The 26,638-nt window shown below is 44.1% G+C and overlaps 1 protein-coding gene across 2 annotated transcripts in view; it reads left to right on the forward strand.

The window, feature by feature from the left end:
- The window catches only part of GAN (gigaxonin), a 75,777-nt gene extending 59,001 nt beyond the window's left edge, over nucleotides 1–16,776 (forward strand). For both annotated transcript variants that reach the window (XM_054453596.2, XM_063654130.1), the window contains 2 exons: nucleotides 3,301–3,410; nucleotides 3,497–16,776. In XM_054453596.2, coding sequence (XP_054309571.1) covers nucleotides 3,301–3,410; nucleotides 3,497–3,678 — 292 coding nt within the window. In that variant the 3' untranslated portion in view covers nucleotides 3,679–16,776. The remainder of the gene's footprint in view (nucleotides 1–3,300; nucleotides 3,411–3,496) is intronic.
- Nucleotides 16,777–26,638: the final 9,862 nt, after the last annotated feature.

Genomic DNA, 26,638 nt, shown 5'->3' on the forward strand with positions numbered 1-26,638 from the left:
TGGATATTTATTTTATTTCCTGAGTTATAAATCCAGCACCATCATTATTGATTTTCTTGCTCACATAGTTCCAGCCTTGGCTGTCAGTAGCTGCTTCACTGTGGCTTCCGTGTCCTTTGACACACCCCCATCCTTTTTTAAGCACTTCCTATCTGGCACGGCAGGATGCCCCAGGCCCCACTTGTATTTTCTCTGCCTCAGCTCTGGGATCAACCACTTCTTCATAGAGCCTCAAATCCTTTAGTGGTTATTAAATTGATTTTCGACAGAGGTGCCAAGGCAATTTAGTGGGGGAAAGAAAAGCCTTTAGCAAATGGTGCTGGAAGAGCTAGCTGTCTGTATGGAAGAAAGTGAACTGTGATTCATGTCAAACCCAAAAAATTAACTTGAAATGTATCATAGACCTAAATGTAAAAGATAAAACTGTAAAATTTCCAGAAGAGAGCAAAGGAGAAAAATCTTCGTATTGGGGTAGGCAGAGATTTTTAGAATGACACAGAAACTGTGACTGTAAAAGAAGAAAAGGATATATTGGAATTCATCAAAATTAAAAATTTCTGTTCTTCAAAAGATTCCATTAGGAAAATGAAAAGGCAACCTACATGCTGGGAAAAAATATTCGTAATCCATGTATCTAACAAAGTATCTGTATCCACAGGATATAAGGAATCTGACAATTCAATGAGAAGACAGTAAACCCAATTAAAAAAAAATTTAGAGACAGTCTTGCTATGTCCTTTTTTTTTTTAATTTATCTTTTTTTTTTTTTTTTTTTTTTTTGAGACAGGATCTCACTTTTGCCCAGGCTGGAGTGCAGTGGCATGATCTCAACTCATTGCAGCCTTGACCTCCTTGACTCAAGCAATCCTCCCACCTCAGCCTTAGTAGCTGGGACAGATGCCACCACACTTGGCTAATTTTTGTATTTTTTGTAAAGGCAAGGTTTCGCCATGTTGCCCAGCTGGTCTTGAACTCCTGGGCTCAAGTGATCCACCTGCCTCAACCTCCCAAAGTATTGGGATTGCAGGCTTGAGCCACCACACCTGGCCCCCAGTTTTAAAATGAGCAAACCTTTAAACAGACATTTTATAAAGGAACATAAAATGGGGCTGGGTATGGTGGCCCACACCTGCAATCCCAGTACTTTAAGAGGCCAAGGCAGAAGGATCACTTGAGCCCTGGAACCTGAGATCAGCCTGGGTAGCATGGTGAGACCTCATCTCTATGAAAAAAAAAAAATTTCATTAGCTGGGTATGGTGGTGTGCACCTGTGGTCCCAACTACTTGGGAGGGTGGGGTGGGAGCATCACTAGAGCCCAAGAGGTTGAGACTGTAGTGAGCTGTGATTGCACCACTGCACTCCAGCCTGGATGAGTGACAAGAGTGAGACCCTGTCTCAAAAAAAAAAAAAAAAATTCCATAAAATGACCAATAAGCACATGCAAAGATGCTCAACATCATTAGTCTTCAGGGAAGTGTACGCCATTAAAATAGCCAACATTAAAAATATAATACTTAGATCTCACAGTAATACTGAGCAGTTGGAATTCTCACACATTGCTAATTGGAATGCAAAATTATGGCACAACACTTTGGAAAGCAGTGGGGCACTTTTTTTTTTTCCAGTAGGCAATACCCTTACCATATAGCCCAGCAATTTCATAAGTCCACAAAAAAGACTTGCTCTCTATTGTTCCTGACAGCCTTATTCATAATAGCCAAAAACTGGAACATCAGCAGGTGAATGAATAACAAACTCTGGGGCTGGGCTCTGTGGCCTAATGCCTGTAATGCAGCATTTTAGGAGGCTGAGGTGGGCAGATCACCTGAGCCCAGGATCTCAAGACCAGCCTGGGCAACATGGCAAAATCCTGTCTTTATAGATACATGTGTGTGTGTGTGTGTGTGTATGTCTGTGTGTGTGTATATATATACACACATGTATACATATATGTATATGTCTATATACACACATGTATACATATATGTATATGTCTGTATACACACATGTATACATATATGTATATGTCTATATACACACGTGTATACATATGTGTATGTCTATATACACACGTATATACATATATGTATATGTCTAGATACACACGTGTATACATATATGTATATGTCTAGATACACACGTGTATACATATATGTATGTCTATGTACACACGTGTATACATATATGTATGTCTATGTACACGTGTATACATATATGTATATGTCTATGTACACACGTGTATACATATATGTATATGTCTATGTACACACGTGTATACATATATGTATATGTACACACGTGTATACATATATGTATATGTCTATGTACACACGTGTATACATATATGTATATGTCTATGTACACACGTGTATACATATATGTATATGTCTATGTACACACGTGTATACATATATGTATGTCTATGTACACACGTGTATACATATATGTATATGTCTATGTACACACGTGTATACATATATGTATATGTCTATGTACACACGTGTATACATATATGTATATGTCTATGTACACACGTGTATACATATATGTATGTACACACGTGTATACATATATGTCTGTGTACACACGTGTATACATATATGTCTGTGTACACACGTGTATACATATATGTCTGTGTACACACGTGTATACATATATGTCTATGTACACACGTGTATACATATATGTCTATGTACACATGTGTATACATATATGTATATGTGCATATAGATACATATGTATACATATATGTATATGTGTGTATATATATACACACATATACATATATATACACACACACACAGAGGAATTAGCTGAATGTGGTGATGCACACCTGTAATCTCAGCTACTTGGAAGGCTGGGGTGGGAGGATCACCTGAACTGGTAGGTTGAGGCTGCAGTGAACCGTAATTGCTCCACTGCACTCGGGAGGCCCTGTCTGAAAAACCAACAAATTCTGGTATATCCGTATGATGGAATACTGCTTAGAAATAAACAGAAATGAGTGACAGATGCAAACAACAGTGTGGATGAATCTCAGAAACCTTGTACTGAGCAGAAGCAGGTTGGAAAGCACATGCTGTTTATGACTCAATACATGTTTCATTTTAGCACAGACAAAACTCCTATCTGTAGCGACTGGCAGCATGTCGGTGGTTACCTGGCAGTGGAACGTGGGGTTGAGATTGGCACAGTGCCTGATACTGCTGATGACTCACGAAGCTTGCTGTGTCAGTCTTCCTAGATGTTGTTGTCATCCTTTTGATTTCCTTAATTTTGTGCACGGGCTTTGTTTTCAGATGGATCTATCTTAATGACCAGAATTTATGCATCCCCGCCAGTTCCTCTTTTGTTTATGGAGCTGTACCTATAGGAGCCAGTATTTATGTTATTGGAGATCTTGATACAGGTAAGAGTGTTACAGTGATTTTCTTGGAACTGTTTCCTGGTGATTCTGGGTACATTTTCTCACCCTTGCTTATTTCTGTGGCTTAGGTACCAATTACGACTACGTGCGTGAGTTTAAAAGAAGCACAGGAACCTGGCACCACACTAAACCACTCCTTCCATCCGACCTTCGCCGCACAGGGTGCGCAGCCTTACGCATTGCGAATTGCAAGCTTTTCCGCCTGCAGCTTCAGCAAGGCTTATTCCGTATTCGTGTTCATTCCCCTTGAGGAGGAAGCAGAGCAGAGTGCGAGATCCTGACCCAAGAGCACCATAACATAGCTACGAAAGGGAGAGCAGAAATGGCAGCTGAAACTCACTCTGTGCTGGGCTTTGGTATGGTAACTCTTTGGTGGTTTTACGATGCTTACAAACTTGAGCTTCAGCTCTTGTTTGGGAGAACACATAACTGTTGAAAAACTACCTGGGAGGAGTGAGTTCCTCCAGTTAGATGTGGCCGTAGACGATGGAGGCTAGTAAATATCAAAAGGAAAAGGGAGTGGGAATTGGTATCATGTAAAATATCAAAGTTAAAATATTAAGGTGCATTTTCCCTGAAGGGAACTCATGCCTGACTGCTGTGTTCAAATACGTAGCTTTGGTAACAAAATCCGTATATGCAAATCAACATATCCAAACATGCCAAGACTGCTTTTCCACTGCACTTGGAAGGATATATTATGCCTAACCCTGCCCAACAAATTAAGGTTTGTGCCTAAAATGTTAGATTGGACTGTATGCCAGTTAGTCTCCATTTATTCCTAGTACTCTGTCCTAAGAACCTTTTTAAAACTATATCATGATGAATTGAAATGAAGATAAAATTGCTCTTTTATAACTTTATCTTAGTAATGTAAAAATTTAGTAAATTGATGAGTCACGTTGCAGCCCTCACGTGAACTGAAAGAAGTTGCTCGCTTCTGTGTTGACTTAGATCAAGACACGTCACGCATCCTTTTTGGGGTAGTACCTGTGGAGCTGGGAAGGGTCTCCTGCAGTGCCATTCTGCCTTCTCAATGAGCAAAACCATTTTCTAAGTGTGAGGATATTAGTGAGTAGGAGATTTTATAAAAGAAAGACCTGAGTCAGACAAATAATAAAGGTCTGCTATGGCTAAAAAAACAAAAACAAAAAAGCTATCCAGGCAAAATATATAGGGATCAGAAACTTTTTCATATAACCTGTCTGAAAGCACACAAAGTCTTGTTTACTACTGTTTAGGGTTTGAAAACTTGTCTTAGAATGCGAATCTGTGTTAAGAATCTAGTCTTTGTAATAGAAGTTTCCCAGTGGCATTCACTAGTGAGAGTTTTAGACAAATTATGTTATGAGTAAAGTTTGGCTGGTAGAATAAACTACCTCAACTTAATTTCATTCTGTTCATAGTAGAGCAAATTAATCTTTTCCTCCTTCCCTCCTTTCCTATCTCTCATTCCCACCTCAACTCACTTTACCCCACTTCTCATTGGGGGAAAAATGTCTTTCGTTCGTGAAACGTATCTTGTAAGATATTTAGTTTTCCACTTGAATTACAGCACCCTAGTGTGAAATCGGGGACTTCAAAGTGCTTGATTACTTCCTAAATTGAATTTTATGCACTGTCAAATTTCTAATCAATTTAATATACTTCATTTTTAATTGTTTTCTAAAAAAAAATAGCTTTTTTTTCCTTTTTGAATATGGCTGTAAGAAGCAGCATTTCGTCTTATTAACACATGTATAAAGGTATCCTTTGGTTTTAAGTCGAGAACAGGAATTTCTTCTAGAAACTTCCTGTGTGGAATGTTTGTATGCAATTAACATGCATATGAAAAACATCACTTACGTTCTCCCACCCATAGACATAAAGAAGGGTGACCTAACTGTGATTTTTTTTCTTATACCTGCTGGAAGTCAGTACAATGCTACAAAAGTTGCTGAAAGATGCTTTGCCTATGGGGTTCTAGAGAGTGTTGAGTGTGGTACATTACCTCTCCATTTTAGCCAGAAGATACCTGATAAGAGAAGGTGTAAGGTTTTTATCTTATATACCAGAGGCACCAGGCCAGATATGCCTCACAGTCATGTAATTCAATCATGTTTAATATGTCAGTCAAAACCAAATTCAGAATTGTTTTGTGTACCAGTCAGCTGTTGTCTGCACATTTTTATAGTGACAGTGTGGAGATCTTTTAATGAAAGCAAACTATGTGGCCTCTGCAAAGAAGGAAGATTTTTCTTTTTACAACTAGATATTAGTTTTAGAGGAAGCAAATAGCTAAAAAACTAAATTTGCTTTGGTGAAATATCCTGTACAGAACAGTACCTTGGCATTCAGCAGCTGCAATTGGGGAACATTAAAACGGTAACTGACATCCAGTTAAAGCCACGATCGTCAGCAATTCTCCTTTTTTAATTTCTGACATTTAAAGTTTTTTTTCCAGCCTACACCAGGCCTCTCCAAGGAGACAGTTCATTATTTAGGAGTGAATGTGTTCCTCTTGCAATATTATCAGTACCTGCATGACTTGGTAAATTCATTTTATAAAAATAGTGTTGTTGTTTTTTTTTTAATTTCAGTTCATTGACACTATAACTGCAGAAATTAATGTTTTATAAAATAAATTTGCCACATAATATGGGATGCAATAACCAACAAAGCTGCTAAGTGCCAAACTGTTATTTTACTTTATATAAATATTAAAATATTGTGTTGAAGTGTAGGGATGTGTTTAATTTTACTATGCTCCAAAATTAATCATGACTCTTTTGTAAATTACAGTTATTTCAGTATTGTAAAATAAATTTTGACTCATTTCATGCAGGTTTGTGTTTTAACATTCCACTTATGCCTTGAAACATCATTTCTTGATAACTTTTTGATACTTCTTTCTTTATAAGGCACTTTTACCAGGTGTGTGTTGGAGTTGGTGGCTCAGGATAGGTCTTAAATTTTAAATACAAATATCTTTGGGGGAAGTGCAATTTATTTTCAGAAGGAAAGTTGTCTCAGGTTAGAATAAGTAAATATTTAAAGAATCTCTCCTAGGCTGCAGTCTAAAATAGGTAGTTTGTTTCTTTGTTTAGCATATCCAAATTTAGATTTTTCAAAGATTTAAGTGTTTATTTAAAATGTTTTTTGTTTTGTTTTTGATAGTGCTTATATCCTGTGAGAAGAAAAAGTGTGAGAGATGAGTGAGTGTACGTGTGTGTGTGTGATGCTATTTGACCTGATAAATGTATTTGTATGTGTTTACTTTTTGAATTGTAGTTCTAAACTACATATATTACTGTCTCCTGGTGCTTCAGATAAATTCTTGAGCCTGTTGACCTTCAGTTTATACTACTGTGTCAAACTCATATTGAGTGTAAATATTGAAATATTTGTAGTTTATAGTAAGTTTTACTTGGTGTTCGCATTTCTCTTCTTTAGCAGGATTAAAAACAGTGTTTACCAACTCGTAGTTGGTATACTGTCAAGATTTGGCCTAAGAAATTTCTAAATTCGTTGTTTAGCTTAGTACTTCATTGCTGTAAGGAATTGATAGCTAACCATAGGCTTTTTTCAAACTGTATAACAACCAAAAAAGAGCATTTGGGAGTATGTTGGATGGTGTTTTGTTTGTAAACACTTTGTTATATTGCACTACCACTTTAATGATGACACTTTCTTCATTGATAGTTTGGAAGTGTCATTTTTATAATTTATGAGTTGGGGGGATTCCCTAGTCAATGCATAGGAAATACATTCTTTGTACAAACATGATAAAGACAGGACTGGCTTTGCTATGGCACCTAAGTTACTCATGGGTAGTTAAGTTTCATTTCTAGAGAAATGTCTTAGCTACTGTGGTCCATTAGAGTTCCATTTGGTACAAATGGAGTTCCATTAGTGTACCAAACCAGGGATTCCAAAAACCTTCCAAGGAATGCTAGAAACACCGCAGTATCCCCTTCCAGAATGTTGGCGTTCATGATTCAAGAGGCCTCCCGTGGTCAGATGAAGACCTTTGGTTAAATGGGGGAAGAATGACGTGGCGCTTTGACTGTATCAATTTAAAGATGCCAGAACCCCATGAAAAACACCTTGTGGAGGGGAAAGGTGAGGCGGCCCTTTTCCACTGGCTGCTCACTGAGCACTGGAGTCCAGGAAGTCAGTGAGAAGAGACCAGCTGAGTGTAGCAAAACCCACCTTGGGTCAGCCAACACATGTCTGATGAGCACCCACTAGGAACTGTGCTTGCCATCCTGGGAGCTGAACAGTGAGGCAGATGTCACACCACTCTCCTACTCAAGGTCATAAACCCACTATGGAACGGGCAAGGGCCCCGTCTTTGTCATCTGCCAGTCTCAGTGCTTGCACAGAGTAGGTAGTCAATAAACATTTGACAAATAAGTATAAGATTCTTGTGATCAAAGTAATGTTCTTCTGTTGAAAAGGGCACCCCAAGAGTGACTGATTTTACTGGGTTTTCAGTGAGAAACTTTGTACCCAGATGGGCCGGCCTCCTATACAGAGCTGAAACTAGCATGGGCCGGCCTCCTATATGGAGCTGAAACTAGTATAGCATAAACAATGCCAAGTGCCTGATGTACATGATGTACAATCCTGTGGTCTCCACGTGTTCTGTAGGTTTTTTGAGACCCTCTATAGACTCAGCACAGCTTATAATGTTGATCATGTTTAGTATTGGGCTTTATTGACTGCTTTTTATATGGGTGTCAAAATCTTTCCAGGACATACCCCTTTGATCCTCACATCTCTGGAATAGGCAGGGCACTCTCCCCATTGTACCAGGGTAATCTTGGAGGCCTGATAGATACGGCTTCATTTCTCACTTTAGGGAGGAGCAAGGACCAAAAGCAGAAGCCAGGTCATTGGATTATCAGCTCACCAGTCAGCCAGTGAGGCTGGAAGTTGATTTTTCTAGGCATACAAGTATTTTTAATAATAGAATAATCATTTTTAGTATTAATACAATTTATGCTCCCAAACATGTCCTTTGCTAGTTGCACAGGCATAAGCTGAAAGATCTTTGATTTTCTTTGTTAGTTAGCTATAGGAAGGTTAAGAATTTATTTACTAAGGTCGTAAGAACAGAAGAAAGTTTGTTTGAAAGAGAAACTTTTTTTATTTCAAAGAGCTTCATGTGTACTTCCCTCTCTTATTCCATGTAATTAGTAAGGGAAAATAAACTATGTCTTAGAATGTTGAGGAAAGTATTTTGATAGCTTTTAATAATTCTTGAGATACTCTTTGTGTAGTTTTGAGAAATTACAGAAATTCATAGTATAAGAATGAGAAGGGGCCCATTTGCCCATATTTGATAACACAAACTTGGATTGAGTGTCTGTCATGCCTGCTGGCAGTTAAGTCTCACTGGTATTGACTGCTAGGCATTTTCTATATTTTTTGCAAGTTTGGTAAAACTTGCTAGGGTTTTGTGTTTTTCAGAAGTAACCCTATTATTATTTCCATTTTAAACATATTTCAATATTGTCTCATTGCGGTAGTTCCATTTATGTGACATCTAAGGAATTAAATCATACTTCCAAATGGTTTGGTCTAATGCATACAGTTTAGGAAAGTTTTTTCTTTTTTCTTTTATTTTATTTTTTTAAGTTTCTTTTAGAAACAGGGTTTTGCTCTGTTGCCCGGGCTGATCTCAAACTCCCGGCCTCAGATGTGGAGACCCAGCTGGGACTACAGGCATGAGCCGCCACGCTCAGTAGAAAGTTGGTTCTTTTTCAGTTCTGTCACTGAAATTCTCTAAGTGATTGGATTTTTAAACATCTAATAAATAAAACTACATTATGTAATTATTTAGTCAGAAATGACTGTTTCCCTCTCTTTTTTTTTTTTTGAGACAGAGTCTCGTTCTGTTGCCCAGGCTAGAGTGCAATGGCGCGATCTCGGCTCACTGCAACCTCCGCCTCCTGGGTTCAAGCAATCATCCTGCCTCAGCCTCCCCAGTACCTGGGATTACAGGCGCTTATTACCACGCTCGGCGAATTTTTTGTGTTTTTAGTAGAGACGGGGTTTCACCATGTTAGCCAGCATGGTCTCGATCTCCTAAACCTCACGATCCGCCCACCTCAGCCTCCCAAAGTGCTGGATTACAGGTGTGAGCCACCTCGCCTGGCCTCTTTTTTTTTTATTTTGAGGTTAAAACTAATTCTTTTAAAGTCACTACTCAACTGAAATTTGGCCTGATTATAAATGTTGATAGTAATTTCTTCCTGGCTCAGCAAAGTTGTTGAGCTTCCTTCTGTGCACACATTGAAAGAAAACCAGAAACTGTACATTCATGATATGAGTTAGAGAAGGAACATGTGGAAAAGGATGGCAACCCACAGAGTCCGGGGGACATGCTGCCTTAAGATGAAGTGAACGAGTAGACACTGAATAGGATCCACGTAAATGAATGGCCATTTCAAATCATTCACATCCCAAACATAGGTTCATCTGTCTTCTGGTTGGTGAATTATATTTATTAGGATCTTATTTTTAGCATTTCATTACAAATAGTAGGTTTGGGTACCTTATTTTTATTGTTTTTACTCATCAGTTATGAATAAGGCATACCTGAGAACCTTGGGTTAAATTTTTTGAAGTTATACCGGTCAACTTGGTTTAAATACAACTGTAGTAACTTGCTTTATCATGTTTCCTGTTTAATTGGATGAGAATTACATGCACTTATTCACTTGTTCTTTGTGTTTATAGGAAAAACTCTGTTCTCAGCTACCTCATTATGTAGTGTTGTGCTTGATCCCCTGCCAATTGAGAAGAATTCAACACATTCTGTTCTTTAACAAAAGCTTGGAAGCAGGCAGTCAGAGGCCTTGAGGAATACAATTCTCTAAGGCCTGTTTTCCATTTTACTACTTAAAAAAAAAAAAAAAAAAAAAAAAAAGCACTTACAACCGGGAGGAATAATAATTCTCCTAGAGTTGCTGCAAAGTGATTACTTGAAACTCAACTTGAACTTTAAAGAGTCTTTAAAAGGCTGTTTTCATAATGCAGAAAAGTAGTCTATTTAAACGCCACTGCTATGTAAAACAGGGGGCTCGATTTCCATTCTTGTTAGCATCAGACAAGAAAATGTGTCTGTCATCTGACCCAGTATTTGGGATTTGGGTGCTTGAGGATACTATTTTTTTCATTTCCTAAGGTGCTATTGTTTCCCAGAAATCTTTAATTTTGATGAAAATCTACTCATTGCTAAGTTCCTCCTCACTCAAAGTGTTTCCTAAGTGCAGAGTTGAGGTTGGCAGAACTATATAGAGTTGGATGATACTGAAAATCATGAATGATGTGATTTGTTCCATGTGTCTGTGGAACATCCTTCACCTTCCTCCAGTATGCGCCTTCTGCACTCCGCACGTGGTCGCCTCCATCCTCCCGAGCGTCTGTCAGCTTGCCTGGTCACCACGTCAGGAGGAAGAAGCTGAGGAGGCTCACCAGTTGTAGGCAAGACTCTTCCTCCCGGGAGATCTTGTAATCATGGCCCAGTTTCAGGGCACAGTCATACACATCCTACTTAAATGGAGGAGTTCCGTGATGCCATGGCCAAAAGAGTTAAGCCCATTTCTAAAAGCCTGGCATACTTGGTATAACTTAAGCACCAGGTAAAATCTGGTGCTTAAGTTGTACCAAGTATAGCCAAGTTTAACTGTCCTTATGCATTAGTAAGATTTAATTTTTATGCTTGTGCTTTTCAGAGTAAAGGGCTTGCTTTCAATAGTAGCATGACAAAGCTTCTCCTCCACTGACAATCTGTTGGCACCCGTTGACTTAGCTCAGGACATGAGACATTTCCTGGAAGTGATTTCCATGAGAACAAAGGCTTATTCCTTGAACTTAAAGCCCAGACTTTGTTATTTTAATTCTTTTCAGGCAATCATCTTTATATACTTTCCTTACAAACCCAGTGCTTGAGAGTGTAGGCCTTGGCGGCAGGTGCATCTGGGCTTGGAGGCTTCTGCCACACTTACCACTCTGTGACTTAGGAAGCTCTTAACGCTCCCAAGGCTCCATTTCTTATATGGAAGAAGAATAGCAGGAGGACTTACCTCTGTGGGTTGTTGTGAGGATTAACTGGGTGATGACTGTAAGCAGCTGGGAGAGTGCCTTGCATGCAGTGTCCACTGTTGCTGCCACCATGATTATGTCACCTCTCAACATGGGGTGGTGGGAGGCCCTGTGGATGAGGCCAAGGCTGCCTGCACTGAGTGTCTCAGGCCTTATAGCTTTCCACATTCTCACATCTGCTGCCACATGATATACAAGTAAATGTATTAGAAGGTGTTGTTCATAAAATACTTTTTTTTTTTTTGAGACAGAGTCTTGCTCCGTCACCCAGGCTGGAGTGCAGTGGCGCCATCTCCCAGGCTCAAGGGATCCTCCTGCCTCGGCCTCCCAAGTAGCTGGGACTACAGGTGCACACCACTATGCCCAGCTAATTTTTTGTATTTTTAGAACAGATGTGGTTTCACCATGTTGCCCAGGCTGGTCTCGAGCTCCTGAGCTCAGGCAGTCCACCTGCCTCAGCCTCCCAAAGTGCTGGGATTACAGGTGTGAGCATCCAGCCAGAAAATGATTTGCTTTCTAGACCCATGCCACCTCTCTCCTTCTACATCTCTAATATTTAAATTCAAGACAATTCTAGATAGCTGAAACAGCCCAAAATACGTGTTTAGGATATATAGAGTTTGTTATAAAAACCCTCTGTTTAGAATTTGCCCAGTAAAATTCTCTAATAATACTTAAAACTCTTTCCTAAAGTTGAATTTTTCTTTTTTTCATTGAAATAGCAAAGGTAGTAATCTATATTGGTCAAAGAAACTAGATAATTCCTAGATCTCTGTTTTAGATCAGTAGACCTAACTATGCTTTCTTAACTTGGATATTACATGAAACTTAAAAACAAACAGATATGTGTTACAAGTACTTGTGTGTACGTGTGTGTGTGTTTGTGCATGTGTCTGTGTGTGTGGAACTTTCGTACCTTTGCATAAAGAAGGTTATTTAACAAAGTGGTACAAAAAGTGAACTACTTAATCCTTCTATCATATCATACGCTTCTTTTCCTGGTTAGGTTATGAGACTGGCAGAGGTAGGAGTATATGATATGCTCAGCTTGTCTTGATTTCAATAAGACATTTGATAAAGTCATTCTTGATCTCGTGAATGTGAAAAGGAAGTAGAACAGCCGGGCACAGTGGCTCACGCCTGTAATCCCAGCACTTTGGGAGGCCAAGGCGGGCAGATCACCTGAGGTCGGGAGTTTAAGACCAGCCTGACCAACGTGGAGAAACCCCGTCTCTACTAAAAATACAAAATTATCCGGGCATGGTGGCACATGCCTGTAATCCCAGCTACTCAGGAGGCTGAGGCAGGAGAATCTCTTGAACCCAGGAGGCGGAGGTTGTGGTGAGCCGAGGTGGTGCCATGCACTCCAGCCTGGGCAATAAGGGCGAAACTCCATCTCAAAAGAAAAAAAAGAAAGGGAAGTAGAACTAGGATTTAACAAAGGACCGAGAAGTCGGTTGAATAGCCAGGTTCAGATAGTGTTGGTAAGAACGGATCTTTGGCAAGATCGCTTAAGGTGAGCTACTCTAGCAGCATCCTGTTTGACATTTTTATCCGTAACTTGAATAAAAATATAGAAGGCAAAAAAGAGTGCTGGGCAAGATGTGTTGGGTGTTAGATCTGCAATACTCTTCACAGTGTAATGGCTAAATGTAAAGTCTTACGTCTCGGTTCAAGAAAGAATGTTGCTGTATGAAATTTCAGAAAAAAGTTTTGTTGGGGTGGGTGGGATATTGATCATTTGAACGTAAGCCAGCTGTTTCTCCTGCCCTAGGGGAGGTTGGCGCGGCAACCTTCCCCCTCTCTAGGTGGGTAGCCTTGCTGATGGTTTACGTCGTCACCAAGGGACCTGATTGTTGTCGTGGTTTTGTCTTGTCCTCCTCCCTGGTGAAAGTCTACTGGAGTTTTACTCTCAGCTCTGGAGGGAGAGGGAACGAGCCTCTGCCTGTGTGTCCTGACCCCTCTTGCCTTCTAAAAGATCTGCTCAGGCCGGGTGCAGTGGATCACTCGAGGTCAGGAATTCAAGACTAGCCCGGCCAACATGGTGAAACCCCGTCTCTACTAAAAATACAAAAATTAGCCAAGTGTGTTGGTGGACCCCTGTAATCCCAGCTACTCGGGAGGTTGAGGGAGGAGAATCACTTGACCCCATGAGGCAGAGGTTCTAGTGAGCCAGGATTGTGCCACTGCACTCCAGCCTGGGCGACAGAGGGGGACTCTTGTCTCACAAAAATAAAAAAATAAAAAATTTAAAAAAAAGATCTGCTCAGAAATAGGGGAAACACGGGATCGTGATCATAAGAGATTTATAGGCCGGGGTGCACACCACGTCTTCAGAGCTAGCCGGCTGTGTCTTCTCCCCGTTTCTTTCACTGGTGAATAACCTTTCGTTGGAAGCAGCATTGGTTTTTCTCTCCATATTCCACCGTGGCTCCCCATGGACACTGCTAGGTGGACTCTCCGAGAAAACAGGCACTTCGCAGTCGGCGCATCTTTCTCTGCCAGCTTAGGGATTGCCGTCAAGGTGGAGGAAGGGTATTTTGGCCGTGTTTGGAGTCGTCGTTTGTACTCACTCTTCTTAGGATAGCTTTTTCACCCTGCCCTCTGCTCCTCTATCCCAACCCTCTTCCAGCCTGGTTTTTTAACTGCTTGAATTATGTATCCAAAATAAAAAGGAAAAGAAAGGTGCAGTTGGGCGGGTTGTTGGGGGCGAGGAGAATAGCTCTTCTGGTTCTTCAGACCACTTAATGGCCAGAGCATGAGCCTCAGAGATCCCTGAGCAGACCTTCATCCTAGCACTTTCCACAACCAGCTGGCCCTGGCTGTGAGAGTCAGATCTGTCCCCAAGGCTCCAGGTCAGAACTCGGGCCCAGGTGCCTTCTGAGGCACCGCCAAGGACACATCCCAGCCCCTTAGGCACCTGTAGGCTAGAATGACACCTTCCAGGCCAGCCCCAGAGGCCCTCAGGGCTCCCCTCCAAGCCGGGAGGGCAGGCAGGCACAGGTCCCGCGCACTACCTCAGCACCCAGTGCAGCCCCGCGCTCCCGGATGTGCTCGGCCCTGGTGGTCTCTTGTGACAGGCCCTCTGCCACGTCCGTCCGTCCGTCCGCAGAGCCGGGTGGGGAGCCTTCGTGTGGGTCCTCCTCTGTCCCTTTCCAGCTCGCATTCGCCAGAGGGGAGCGCAGCCCTTGTTTCCTTCTCTCCTCTTCAGCTCTGACTTAAAAACACACTGTGTTCCAAATCGTGGTGGGATCGGAAACTAGAACTGCTTGTTTATGAGAGAGACCACCTTTTCATATTTTTTTTAAAAGGAATTTGTGCTTCAAAAGAAACTTCAGAAAATAAATTTATTGTTAGTCTAGCATACGCTCATTGAAATTGACTTATGTTTTATTTTTAAAAATCATGTAGGATCTGGTACATGGGGCGGGCAAAAGGGTGTCATCGGCTTAAGAAATAAAGAAGTAAGCCTTCCATTTGTGTGGGTGATAACATCTTTTTCCTAGATCATACCTCACAATTCAAGCTCTCCATGAAAACAAAGATAATCTGAATAAAAATTGTATGTTGGGAAATGTATCGAGTGGCCTTTAGTTAAGAAAAGCACAGGCTGTTTATTAGCACAACTTGCTTAATTAAATAATTCGTGGCTTTTTCTGCCACTGGGGTTCTTTTCGTTTTGAATTCAGCTTGTGTTTGGTTCCTTGGTCTTGTACCCCTTCAGTTCGCCGGCGACATAATGGTGATACCCCTTTGTTTTTTGTATCATACCTTTTGTGAATTGTGACAACCATCCAGTAATCATTGTGGCTTCAGCAGAAGTTTTGAACAATCTTTGCAGCCACTGTTGGGGTGTGTACCAGCAGCCTGGAAGTGATCAGCAGAGCTGACGAAAGCACCCCCTGCTTTGCCCACCTCCGCACAGTCCTGTCCTCATCAGAAACGGTATCACAGATGCTCCTCAGGTAGGCGTAGGCAGACTTCATTGTGTGTTACTAGTGACAGTGATGTCTGTACCTGTCTGTGAGTGAGACCCATTCATGACTCACTAGAAGTGTGTACATTCTTTTGTTTTCCATCACTGGCATAGGTCTTCTGCCATGAAAGAGAACTATCAAGGAAATTCCTGAAAATGAGATTTATAAATTCGATTTGACCCTCCCAAATTCAGGGCTGCTGTTCGCAGTGGTCCCTGGCCCAGCAGGTGGCCAGCGTGGCTCCTGTTGGCTCATGCCGGTGTTGTGCTGGACCCTCGAATATGTGACTGTCACCCTTGTCCAAGACTGGTTTTTAGCAGTCTTGATTCGTCATTTTGCTGCTTTGAATGCTGTAAGGAAAATGCCATGAATACCATATAAATACCACACCAAAACTCATCCTGTTCAACACAAACCTGTTGAACATATCTGTGTTTTCTGACATGGGACCTGCAGAATAGTATTTCTTTTAAATCCTGCAACTTTATTATCTAGTAGAATTCCAAGTAGGTCTGCTTAGACACATATTCAGTTAAGATTGTATTGTGTGTGATATCCTATCTTTAATAAAGTCCTACTACTGAAAAACAGGGATTTGCAATGAAAATAATAGCTAAATGAAAGGCAGGCTGAGAAAGTTCAAAATATTGGAAATGCTAGAAGGCTGCAACTTGTAAAATTGTACTCCCCAAGTTCAGTAGGATAGTAGAGAAGTTGTGCTAAGTTGATTTCATTGAACTGTCACGTCTCACATCCTGTAGTCCAAAGGTATTAGTTTGTTTTGTGGAATAATTTTCTGTTCACTTGCTGGTAAGAAATCTAGCGGTCAGAAGTAATTTTTAATTAATAACCTTTCTTTTAAAAAGTTGCTTTATGGTTTACAAGTAATACTGATGCAAAAAGGATTTGTTAACCTAAATTAAGTAGCACGCACTTTGTTTACATGCTTCAGTATATTGTGGGGTTGGTCCCTTCTCACGAACCCAGGACCTGTGCTTGGGGAACATTTTGCCATCATGCTGTTCTCTTGTACCAAGGATCAGTGAAAGTGTTTTATCTTTTTTATGTCGTTTGTATTGACTGGATTTTATAACTGTAAGAAAACAGAAACAGAGTGTTGTATTTTGATCTGAAATTTGTGTATGCTAAAGTAATTTTGTTTTATGTATTGGAAGTTCACTTAAAAACTTGAAATATTTTCTAGAAGGGTACCACACAAAATGAATCATCTTTAAGCTGTTTAATTAACCTAATAAAATAATTTGATGGGGAAGGCATTCTAATTGTTTCTGATTTTTAGAGTGGTTCCTGCTAAATCAGCGTTATCAATACAGCTTGATTTGATTTAAGAATGAAACGTTGTCGTTTCTGTCATTTACATGGTGTGGGTGTCAGCTCCTAGACCGTGGCTTGTGATGTTAGATCTGTCCCTTGGCAGCCACACCCCAGTCACTGCCAGAGTCTCTCCATCGCTGACTGCCTGAGCCTCTCCCATCGCTGACTGCCTGAGTCTCTCCATCGCTGACTGCCAGAGTCTCTCCATCGCTGACTGCCTGAGCCTCTCCATCGCTGACTGCCTGAGCCTCTCCATCGCTGACTGCCTGAGCCTCTCCATCGCTGACTGCCTGAGCCTCTCCATCGCTGACTGCCTGAGTCTCTCCATCGCTGACTGCCTGAGCCTCTCCATGGCTGACTGCCTGAGTCTCTCCATGGCTGACTGCCTGAGTCTCTCCATCGCTGACTGCCTGAGTCTCTCCATCGCTGACTGCCTGAGTCTCTCCATCGCTGACTGCCTGAGCCTCTCCATGGCTGACTGCCTGAGTCTCTCCATCGCTGACTGCCTGAGTCTCTCCATCGCTGACTGCCTGAGTCTCTCCATGGCTGACTGCCTGAGCCTCTCCATGGCTGACTGCCTGAGTCTCTCCATGGCTGACTGCCTGAGTCTCTCCATCGCTGACTGCCTGAGTCTCTCCATGGCTGACTGCCTGAGTCTCTCCATCGCTGACTGCCTGAGTCTCTCCATGGCTGACTGCCTGAGTCTCTCCATCGCTGACTGCCTGAGTCTCTCCATCGCTGACTGCCTGAGTCTCTCCATCGCTGACTGCCTGAGTCTCTCCATCGCTGACTGCCTGAGTCTCTCCATCGCCGTCAGCATAAGTCTCCTTGCTGTCTTCCCTGAAAAATGGTTTCAAACTGGCTTTCCTCAGAAGACAGAAAGAAAATAGATTTCAGAGGACTAGAGGACCTAGATATTAAGGGCTTGGTAATATGAGGCAGAATTCCATCTACAGAAAGCAGATTTCTCTAGTTCCCTCTTACTGCGCTGTCCAGAGACAATAAACCTACAAAGATTGGTAGCACTTGAAAAAGATAATTCAAATACAGATCTCCACTGAAGGCAAGGGGTAAAGAGCTTAGCAACTCTACCATAAGGTCCAGGTTAGGTAAGGACAGGCAAGTGCACGGGCCGTCTGCAGACTCCCTCCTGAAATCACATGAAAAGAGGCAGTATATTCATCTTCGGTCACACAGCATGGCATAACGTAGGTGTGGCAAGTGGGTTTAAATTTTTTTCCACCTTTCATAACGAGGTCATATGGTCCAGTGACCTGTAGCCCTTTAAATTTTAATTTCATTTTGAGACAGGGTCTGGCTGTCTTGCCCAAGCTGGAGTGCAGTGGCGCGATCTCGGCCCACTGCAGCCTTCACCTCCTGAGTTCAAGTGATTCTCCTGCTTCAGCCTCCCAAGTAGCTGGGATGACCGGCACATGCCACCACGCCTGGCTAATTTTTATATTTTTAGTAGAGATGGGGTTTCACCATGTTGGCTAGGCTGGTCTTGAACTCCTGGCCTCAAATGATCTGCTCGCCTCAGCCTCGCAAAGTGCTGGGATTATAGGCATGAGCCAACACGCCCGGCCTGTAGCACTTTTATCTTTAGGGTGAGGGAGAGTTGCTAACAGAATCTCAGCCAGAAACCAGTGCCTGAGACAGAGGGATACTCTGTCTATGGGGAAGGGCACTTTGCAGGTGGGGAGGTGAGGGGTTGACTGTCACCATCCTTAACCCTGTTGACTGCTCTCAATGGTGATGACGGATCTCATATTGAAAAACTACATGACGGAGCCCATCTTCAGCACCTCACGTGTTAACTCACTTCATCCTTGCAACAGCCCTAGGAAGAAGGCAGTATCATTCTGTCCATTTTACAGCACAGAAAACTGAGGCACTGAGAAGTCACTTTGCCAAACTCATAGCTCAATGCAGAGGGCAGAGCTGGGATTCAAGGCCAGTTCCAACGTCCACACCCGTAATGAATGATGTCATAGTCCGGCCTGTCTCTCCGGAGAGGGGACAGACCTTTTTTGAAACTGGCTCAGTTGTTGAAACAGCCAAGGGTGCAAAGTCAGACAGTATGTGGCAAAGGGGTCGGGGAATCCTGCTGGGGGCTGAGTCAGGACCACCATCCTTCAGCTAGAATAGGAGCTGATGGAAGCCAAGATTTTTTTTTTTTTTCTTAAATACCAAGTTTGAGTGACTTTCTTAGAGAAACCTCTACCTCTCTGGAGAACTTGAGGGAGTCCATTCACGTGAATTGTGCCCACTCTGGAGTTGGGGTATGAGCAGGGTGTGCTTGGGGTTGTCTCCGTGGTTACTGGGCCAAGGAGAAGATTGGGTTTCCTCTGAAGGTTGGGTCGGCTGGTTCCACCGGCCCCAGTCCATTGACACCAATGATCCTTCTCTACCAAGGGCACTGGACTTGAAAAACCCATTTCCTCAACTGGATCTGTAGAGGTGTGGCCAAGTGGTATCTTAGCTCTGCTTTTAAAAGTGAAGGATAAGCCCAGACACAGTGGCTTGCGCCTGTAGATCCCAGCATTTGAGAGGCTGGGGCAGAAAGATCACTTGAATCCAGGAGTTCCAGACCAGCCTGGGCGACAGAACGCGACCACCCACCTCCCCCCGACCCCCAGCAGTCTCTACAACAAATTTAAAAGTTAGCCAGGTGTGGTGGCACATGCATGTAGTCCCAGCTACTTGGGAGGCTGAGGTGGGAGGATTGCTTGAGGCCAGGAGGTCAAGGCTACAGAGCCATGATCACACCACTGCATTTCAGCCTGGGCAATAGAGCAAGACTGTCTCAAAAAATAAATAAATAAATAAAAATAAACACTCTCTACTCTAAGATAGCTATAATTTTTTTAAATTTTAATAAAGCAGAAAATAAATGTTGGCAAGGATATGGAGAAACAGGAACGCTCGTGCACTGCTGGTGGAAACGTAAATGGTGCAGCCACTGTGGAAAACAGCTTGGTGGTTCCTCATGATAAACATGGAGTTACCATATGACCCAGGAGTTCCACCCCTGGACATATAGACCCAAGAGAAGTGAAGACTCAAATACTTGTATTCAAATGCTCATAGCAGGGCTATTCACAACCCAAATGTGCCCACACAACCAAAATGTGCATCAGTGGATGAATGGATAAGCGAAATGCAGTCTGCCCATCAATGGGATATTATTCAGCCATATGAAGGAATGGGGTGCTGACCCGTGTGACAATAGGGATAAACCTGCAAAATGCCATGGGAAGGGAGAGAAGACTGTCACAAAAGGCTACTTACTGCGTGGCTTCATTTATTTAAGTGTCCAGAACTGGCACATTCCTAGAGACACACAGCAGGTTACTGGTTGCCAAGGGCTGGGAGAGGGGGAATGAGAGTGACTATTCATGGGTACGGGGTTTTCTTTGAGGGTGACAAAACTGTTTTGAAACTGGATAGATGAATGCCCAACATTGTGAGTGTGCTAAATGCCACAGGATTGTTCTCTCAAAAATGGCTCACATTTGTTCAATTTTGCCTCAATTTTTAACAAGAAGGATAGAAGACGGGGCAAGTAAGAAAAGTGATTAACATTCCGGTAGCTGCGTCGCTGGTGATATTGAGGAAATATGGAATCCACTCTTTTTTTCTGTCTTTATTTTATTTTATTTTATTTTTTGAGACAGGGTCTTGCTCTGTTGCCCAGGCTGGAGTGCAGTGGCGCGATCTCCACTCACTGCAACGTTCACCTCCTGAGTTCAAGCGATTCTCATGCCCCAGCCTGCCATGTAGCTGGGATCACAGGCATGCACCACCACACCCACCTAATTTTTGTATTTTTAGTAGAGATGGGGTTTCCCCATGTTCAAGACCAGGCTGGTCTGGAACTCCTGACCTCAAGCGGTCTACCCTCCTCAGCCTCCCAAAATGCTGGGATTACAGGGATGAGCCCCAACACCAGGCCAGGAGTCCGCTTTTATACCTGCATTAGTCCGTTTTCTCACGGCTATAAAGAACTACCAGAGAATGAGTAATTTATGAAGAAAAGAAGTTTAATTGACTCACAGTTCACTTGGCTGGGGAGGCCTCAGGAAACTTACAGTCATGGGTGGAAGGAGAAGTAAGGCATGTCTTACGTGGCAGCAGGAGAGAGAGAAGAGGGAAGAGCCGTACACTTACCAGACAACCAGATCTCACGGGACTCTAGCATGAAAGCAGCACGGGGGAAACCGCTCCCATGATCCAGCCGCCTCCCTCCAGTTTCTCCCTTGACATGTGGGGATTACAATTCAGATTATCATTTGAGATGAGATTTGGGTGGGGACACAGAGCCCAACCATACCCAAAGTGCTGTTTCCTGTAGATGGTCCAGGGGTGGCCAAGACTCCGGCTGGAGAGGGGTGGGTTAACAGCACCAGGAGGAGCCCACCCACGTGTGCACCAACCAGTGTTCCCCAGTGATCCACCGTCTCACCCCAGCGTCAGGGAATTGGAAGGAACCTATGAAGGCAAGTCTCCTACGGCCTTTAAACTCATGTTTCTGAGTTAAATTCATGTAGGAGCCAACCTTCCAGTTAAAGCTCAGGTCCTGGAGCTAAACTTGGGTTCAAATCCAGTCTCCAGCACTAACTTGTTTGTTAGCTGGGTCCTTTCTCTGCCTCAGGTTTCCTGGGGACAGTGAGTGGCAAGGACCCACAGCCTCAGAGTTGTGCTAGAACTCAGTGAGTTTAATGCATGGTAGTGCAGAGAACAGTGGCTGATGCAGTAGAGACCTCCTCCTGCTGGCCTTTAAGCCTTCAGCTCTGAGCCCCATCAGTGCTGATAGCTACAAACTACCTACTTCTGCACAGTCGCCACTTCGGCACAGTCGCCACTGCCAGCCCAGCCTACATATTCCCCAGCAGCATCCCAGAGCATGGAGCCAGGAGGTGGGAAGACCCCCTCACCCATCCACAGTTGTATACTCCTGAACTATTTATGGGGAAAGGCAGTGCACACTCCCTTGGGCTAGAGGTGGGGTGCTCAGAGATTTCCCAGCCTGGGACTCTTGCCATAAGGGTGGATGTATTTGTATCGAGCAGGATATACTTATCAGCTGTGACCAGGAAAGGAGAAACTCACAATTCCAGCACGGCCAGAGAGCAGTTGCCACAGCCGCCCTGTGTGTGCCCAGCAAAGCTGTGGGGCAGGGTGGAAGAGGAAGAGGGAGGTGCAGCTTGCCTTGGCCTCCCTCGTCTCCCGTCCTCTGCACTCCCCAGCGATTGTCCAAGGCCAGCATTCATCAAACGCTTCCCCTACCAGGCCCTGTGGAGGGGTTGCTAAACTCAGTCATTACGCTCAGAATATTCCTGAGATGAGATGAGATGAGAAAGTCAGAAGCTATTAAGAAACTTATTCTATGGCTGGGCACGGTGGCTCATGCCTGTAATCCCAGCACTTTGGGAGGCCGAAGTGGGCAGATCACTTGAGGTCAGGAGTTCAAGACCAGCCTGGCCAACATGATGAAAACCCATCTCTACTAAAATACAATGAGCCAGGCATGGTGGCGCATGCCTGTATCCCAGCTTGGGAGGCTGAGGCAGGAGAATCACTTGAACCCGGGAGACAGAGGTCATGTTGAGCCGAGATCATGCCACTGCACTCCAGCCTGGACAACAGAGTAAGACTCCATCTCCAAAAAAAAAGAAAAACAAACTTGCTGCAAGTCTCATGGCTTGTCTGAGGCAGAGCCAGGATTCGGACCCACATCTGTGTGATACCCAGGCCTGTATTCTCTCTCTGGCTGTCCTTTCCCCTTTATGCCGTCTCTGTGTCATTAGACACAGTACAATGAGACTGGCACCAACAAAGCTTCCTCTGCTCCAGTGGGCCCCAGAGACACAGCCAGAAGAGCCCGGCCGCACTCAGGGGCCTCCCTCTCAGAGTTCTCACCTCTGCAGGAAAAAAACCTTGAGATTCCTGATCTTTGCCACCCGCCCCCCACAAATACATCGACTCCTCCCCAAATACCCTGCTCCTACAACCACTGAATATGTCACCTGACATGGCAAAAAGGGCCTTGCAGATGTGATTAAGGACTCTGAGATGAGGCAATTATTCTTGATTTTCAAAGTGGGCCTGCGTTAGTCCGTTTTGCATTGCTATAAATAGGAATACCTGCGGCTGGGTAATGTACATGGAAAAGAGGTTTTTTGGCTCACGGTTCTTCAGGCCGTACAAGCATGGCACCAGCATCAGCTCGAGAGCCTCAGGGAGCTGGTAGTCATGGCGAGAGGTGAAGGCGGAGCAGGTGCGTCACACGGCGTCACATGGCAAGAGAGGGAGCAAGAAGAGGGGAGGTGGGAGGTGCCAGGCTTTTTTTTTTTTTTTTTTTTTTTTTTTTGAGATGGAATCTTGCTCTGTTGCCCAGGCTGGAGTGCATTGGCATGATCTCGGCTCACTGCAACCTCTGCCTCTCAGGTTCAAGCAATTCTTCTGCCTCAGCCTTCCGAGTAGCTGGGACCACAGGTGCATGCCACCCTGGCTAAATTTTGTATTTTTAGTAGAGACGGGGTCTCACCATGTTGGCCAGGATGGTCTCGATCTCTTGACCTCATGATGCAATCTCAGTTCACTGCAACCCCCACCTCCCAGGTTCAAGCGATTCTCCTGCCTCAACCTCCTGAGTAGCTGGAGTTACAGGCACCCATCACCATGCCCAACTAATTGTTGTATTTTTAGTAGAGACGGGGTTTCACTCTGTTGGCCAGGCTGATCTTGAACTCCTGGCCTCAAGTGATCCGCCCCGCTTGGCCTCCCAAAGTGCTGGGATTACAGGTGTGAGCCACCATGCCCGGCCATGTGCCAGGCTCTATGAATGATCAACTCTCGCGTGAACTAACTACCATGGGGAGGGCACCAAGCCATTCATGAGGGATCTGCCTCCATGATCCATACACATCCCACCAGCCCCATCTCCAACACTGGGGATCACATTTCAACATGAGATTTGGAGGGAATAGACATCCAAACGCTCTCAGGGCCCACTGCAATCACAAAGGTCCTTATCAAGGAGGCAAGAGGGCCAGAGAGAAATGTGACAAGCAGCACAGAGGCTGGAGCAGGGCACAGGGCTGAAGGCCAAGGCTGCGGCAGCTCCAGAAGCTGCAAAGAGCAAGGAAAAGATTCTCCCAAGAGCCTCCAGGAGGAACCAGCCGTGCTAACACCTTGATTCTAGCCCAGCGAGACCAGCGTTGGACACCCGCCCTTCTGGACGGCGAGATAACACATCCATGTTGCTTTAGGTCACTGCGTGTGTGGGACTTTGTTACAGCAGCCGCAGGAAAACGATGCAGCCCACCCCCTAAGTTAGAATCTGATGAGTCCAGAGGGGAGGGACTCGGGAATAGGACCCTTCTCAGGACATCTTGGAAATGACCCATCTGCTTCCAGAGTTGGCCGGACGTTGCCATGGCTTTCCTTGGTCAGAGCCTGCTGGTCCTGTTCTCCCTAGATCTGAGCCACTCAAATGTCCTGCTCCACAGACGCTACAGCCTGAGTCCCTGGGCCCACTTGAGCTGCTGGAGGCCTCTTCTTACCCGGGCTTTCTTGTTAGACAGCAGTGAGGGTGAGAAGTCCCGACAGACGCACCCTCCTGCCTTCACCAGCAATTCCTGCTGATCCTGCTCACCTTCTGTAAACTGCCTGCCCAATCCTGGCCCCTGCCTCTGCGTTCTGTTCCTCAGTCTTCAGTGTCTTTGGGAGGCCCACCTTGTCACCCCGCAGCTCCAGGCCCTGGGCTTTTAACTGGAAAGCTGCCTCCCATTGAATCCAATTCAGAAACATGGATTTAAGGGCTGTAGGAGACTTGCCTGACCAGGTTCCCTCCAATTCCCTGATGCTGGGGCAAGATGGGGTGGGGGGGGCACCAGGAAAGCTGGCAGGTGCACACGTGGGTGGACCCCTTCTGGTGCCGCTAACCCACCCCTCTCCAGCCAGAGTCTTTCGCACCCCTAGGTCATCTACAGGAAACACCACTTTGGGTATGAAAATGGATTCCTCATTTCCTCAATATCACCAGCAACGTAGCAACCGGAGTGTTGATTGTTGGTCTTATTTGTTCCCTATCTTCTATTCCTTTTTGTTTGTTTGTTTGTTTTGTTTTGTTTTGTTTTTTTGAGACGGAGTCTTGCTCTGTTGCCCAGGCTGGAGTGCAGTGGCGTGACACCACCTCACTGCAACCTCTGCCTCAAGTGATTCTCCCACCTTAGCCTCCCGTGTAGCTGGGATTACAGGTGCACGCCAACACACTTGGCTAATTTTTTTTTTTTGTATTTTTAGTAGAGACAGGGTTTCACCATCTGGGACAGGCTGGTCTCGAACTCCCAACTTTCAGTGATCTGCCTGCCTCGGCCTCCCAAAGTGCTGGGATTACAGGCATGAGCCACTGCACCTGGCCTCATTTTTTCTTCTTTTTAATTGAGGTAAAATTGACCAAATGTCAGCCATTCTAGAGAGAACAATTCAGTGGCATTTTGCACATTCATGATGTTGGGCATTCATCGATTGAATTCCAAAACATTTTTGTTACCCTCAAAGGAAACCCCGTGCCCATGAATAGTCACTCTCATTCCTCCTGTCCCCAGCCTTTGGCAACCAGTAACCTCCTGTTTGTCTCTAGGAATGTGCCAGTTCTGGACACATATAAATGAAGCCACGCAGTAAGTAGCCTTTTGTGATGGTCTTCTCTCCCTTCGTGTGGTATTTTAAAGGTTTATCCCTATTGTCACATGGGTCAGCACCCCATTCCTTCATAATGGCTGAATAATATTCCATTGTATGGACAGACTGCATTTTGTTTATCCATTCCTTCATTGATGGACATTTGGGTTGCTTCCCCTTTTGGCTAATGTGAATAGCATTGCTGTGAGCATTTGAGTACAAGTATTTGAGTCCCTGTTTTTACTTCTCTTGGGTCTATATACCCAGGGGTGGAATTGCTGGATCATATGGTAACTCCATGTTTAGCAGGAGGAACCACCAAGCTGTTTTCCACGGCAGCTGCACCATTTAACCTCCTGCTCCTGTCTCACTGCATTGAGAATGAAACCCAAACTTTGCACATGCCCTCTGAGACCCTGCAAGAAGTCCCTTACCTCCAGCTCCAGCCACAGGGCTCTCTCAGGACATTGGTACTGCATCTCCCCCAGCACTATTCCCAGCTACCAACTTCTCATCCTTCAGGGCACAGCATCAAAGTCACCTGTTTATAGAAGACTTCTCTGCCTCTCTCCTCCCACTCTGTATCAGAAGGGTTAAAATGCTGCAAAGGGCAAAGTGGTTACAAAAATGAAGCAAAGGTAGGGAAAAATAACAAATACAAATAACCAAAAGCAGGCTCTTCTCAGCCCATTTTCACTTTCCACTGTGATTAGAGCCATGGGTTGGAGAGAGGTGTCACTTTCCTCGCAGCTGTACAGTCAGAACAACAATCACTGAGGGGTCTTAATGGCAGTGGATACACAGACTCAGTGTTAGAAATCTCCAGAGAGAAGCCAGGGCTGTGGGAACCTGGGGAGCAATGCCCCATCTCCTGGGTGCAGCCACTGTGCAGCACATGCTTTGCTGCCATGCAGAAATGTGGGCTCAGGATGGCCGTACTTTCTGATTTTTCCAAAGAAGCTGGAGGTTTCTGTGAAATGCTTTGGTTTCTGCATTTAAAGTAAATTCAACTTAAAAAAACAAAAAAGTAAGTCTAATTGTTCAGACTAGTCCTTCTCAAGCCACCTGATGACAGACAACTGAGGCTATGAGTGACCTCAGACAAGACCAGCA

Source organism: Pongo pygmaeus, chromosome 18 (genome assembly GCF_028885625.2).
Source record: "Pongo pygmaeus isolate AG05252 chromosome 18, NHGRI_mPonPyg2-v2.0_pri, whole genome shotgun sequence".
Classification (NCBI taxonomy): Eukaryota; Metazoa; Chordata; class Mammalia; order Primates; family Hominidae; genus Pongo; species Pongo pygmaeus.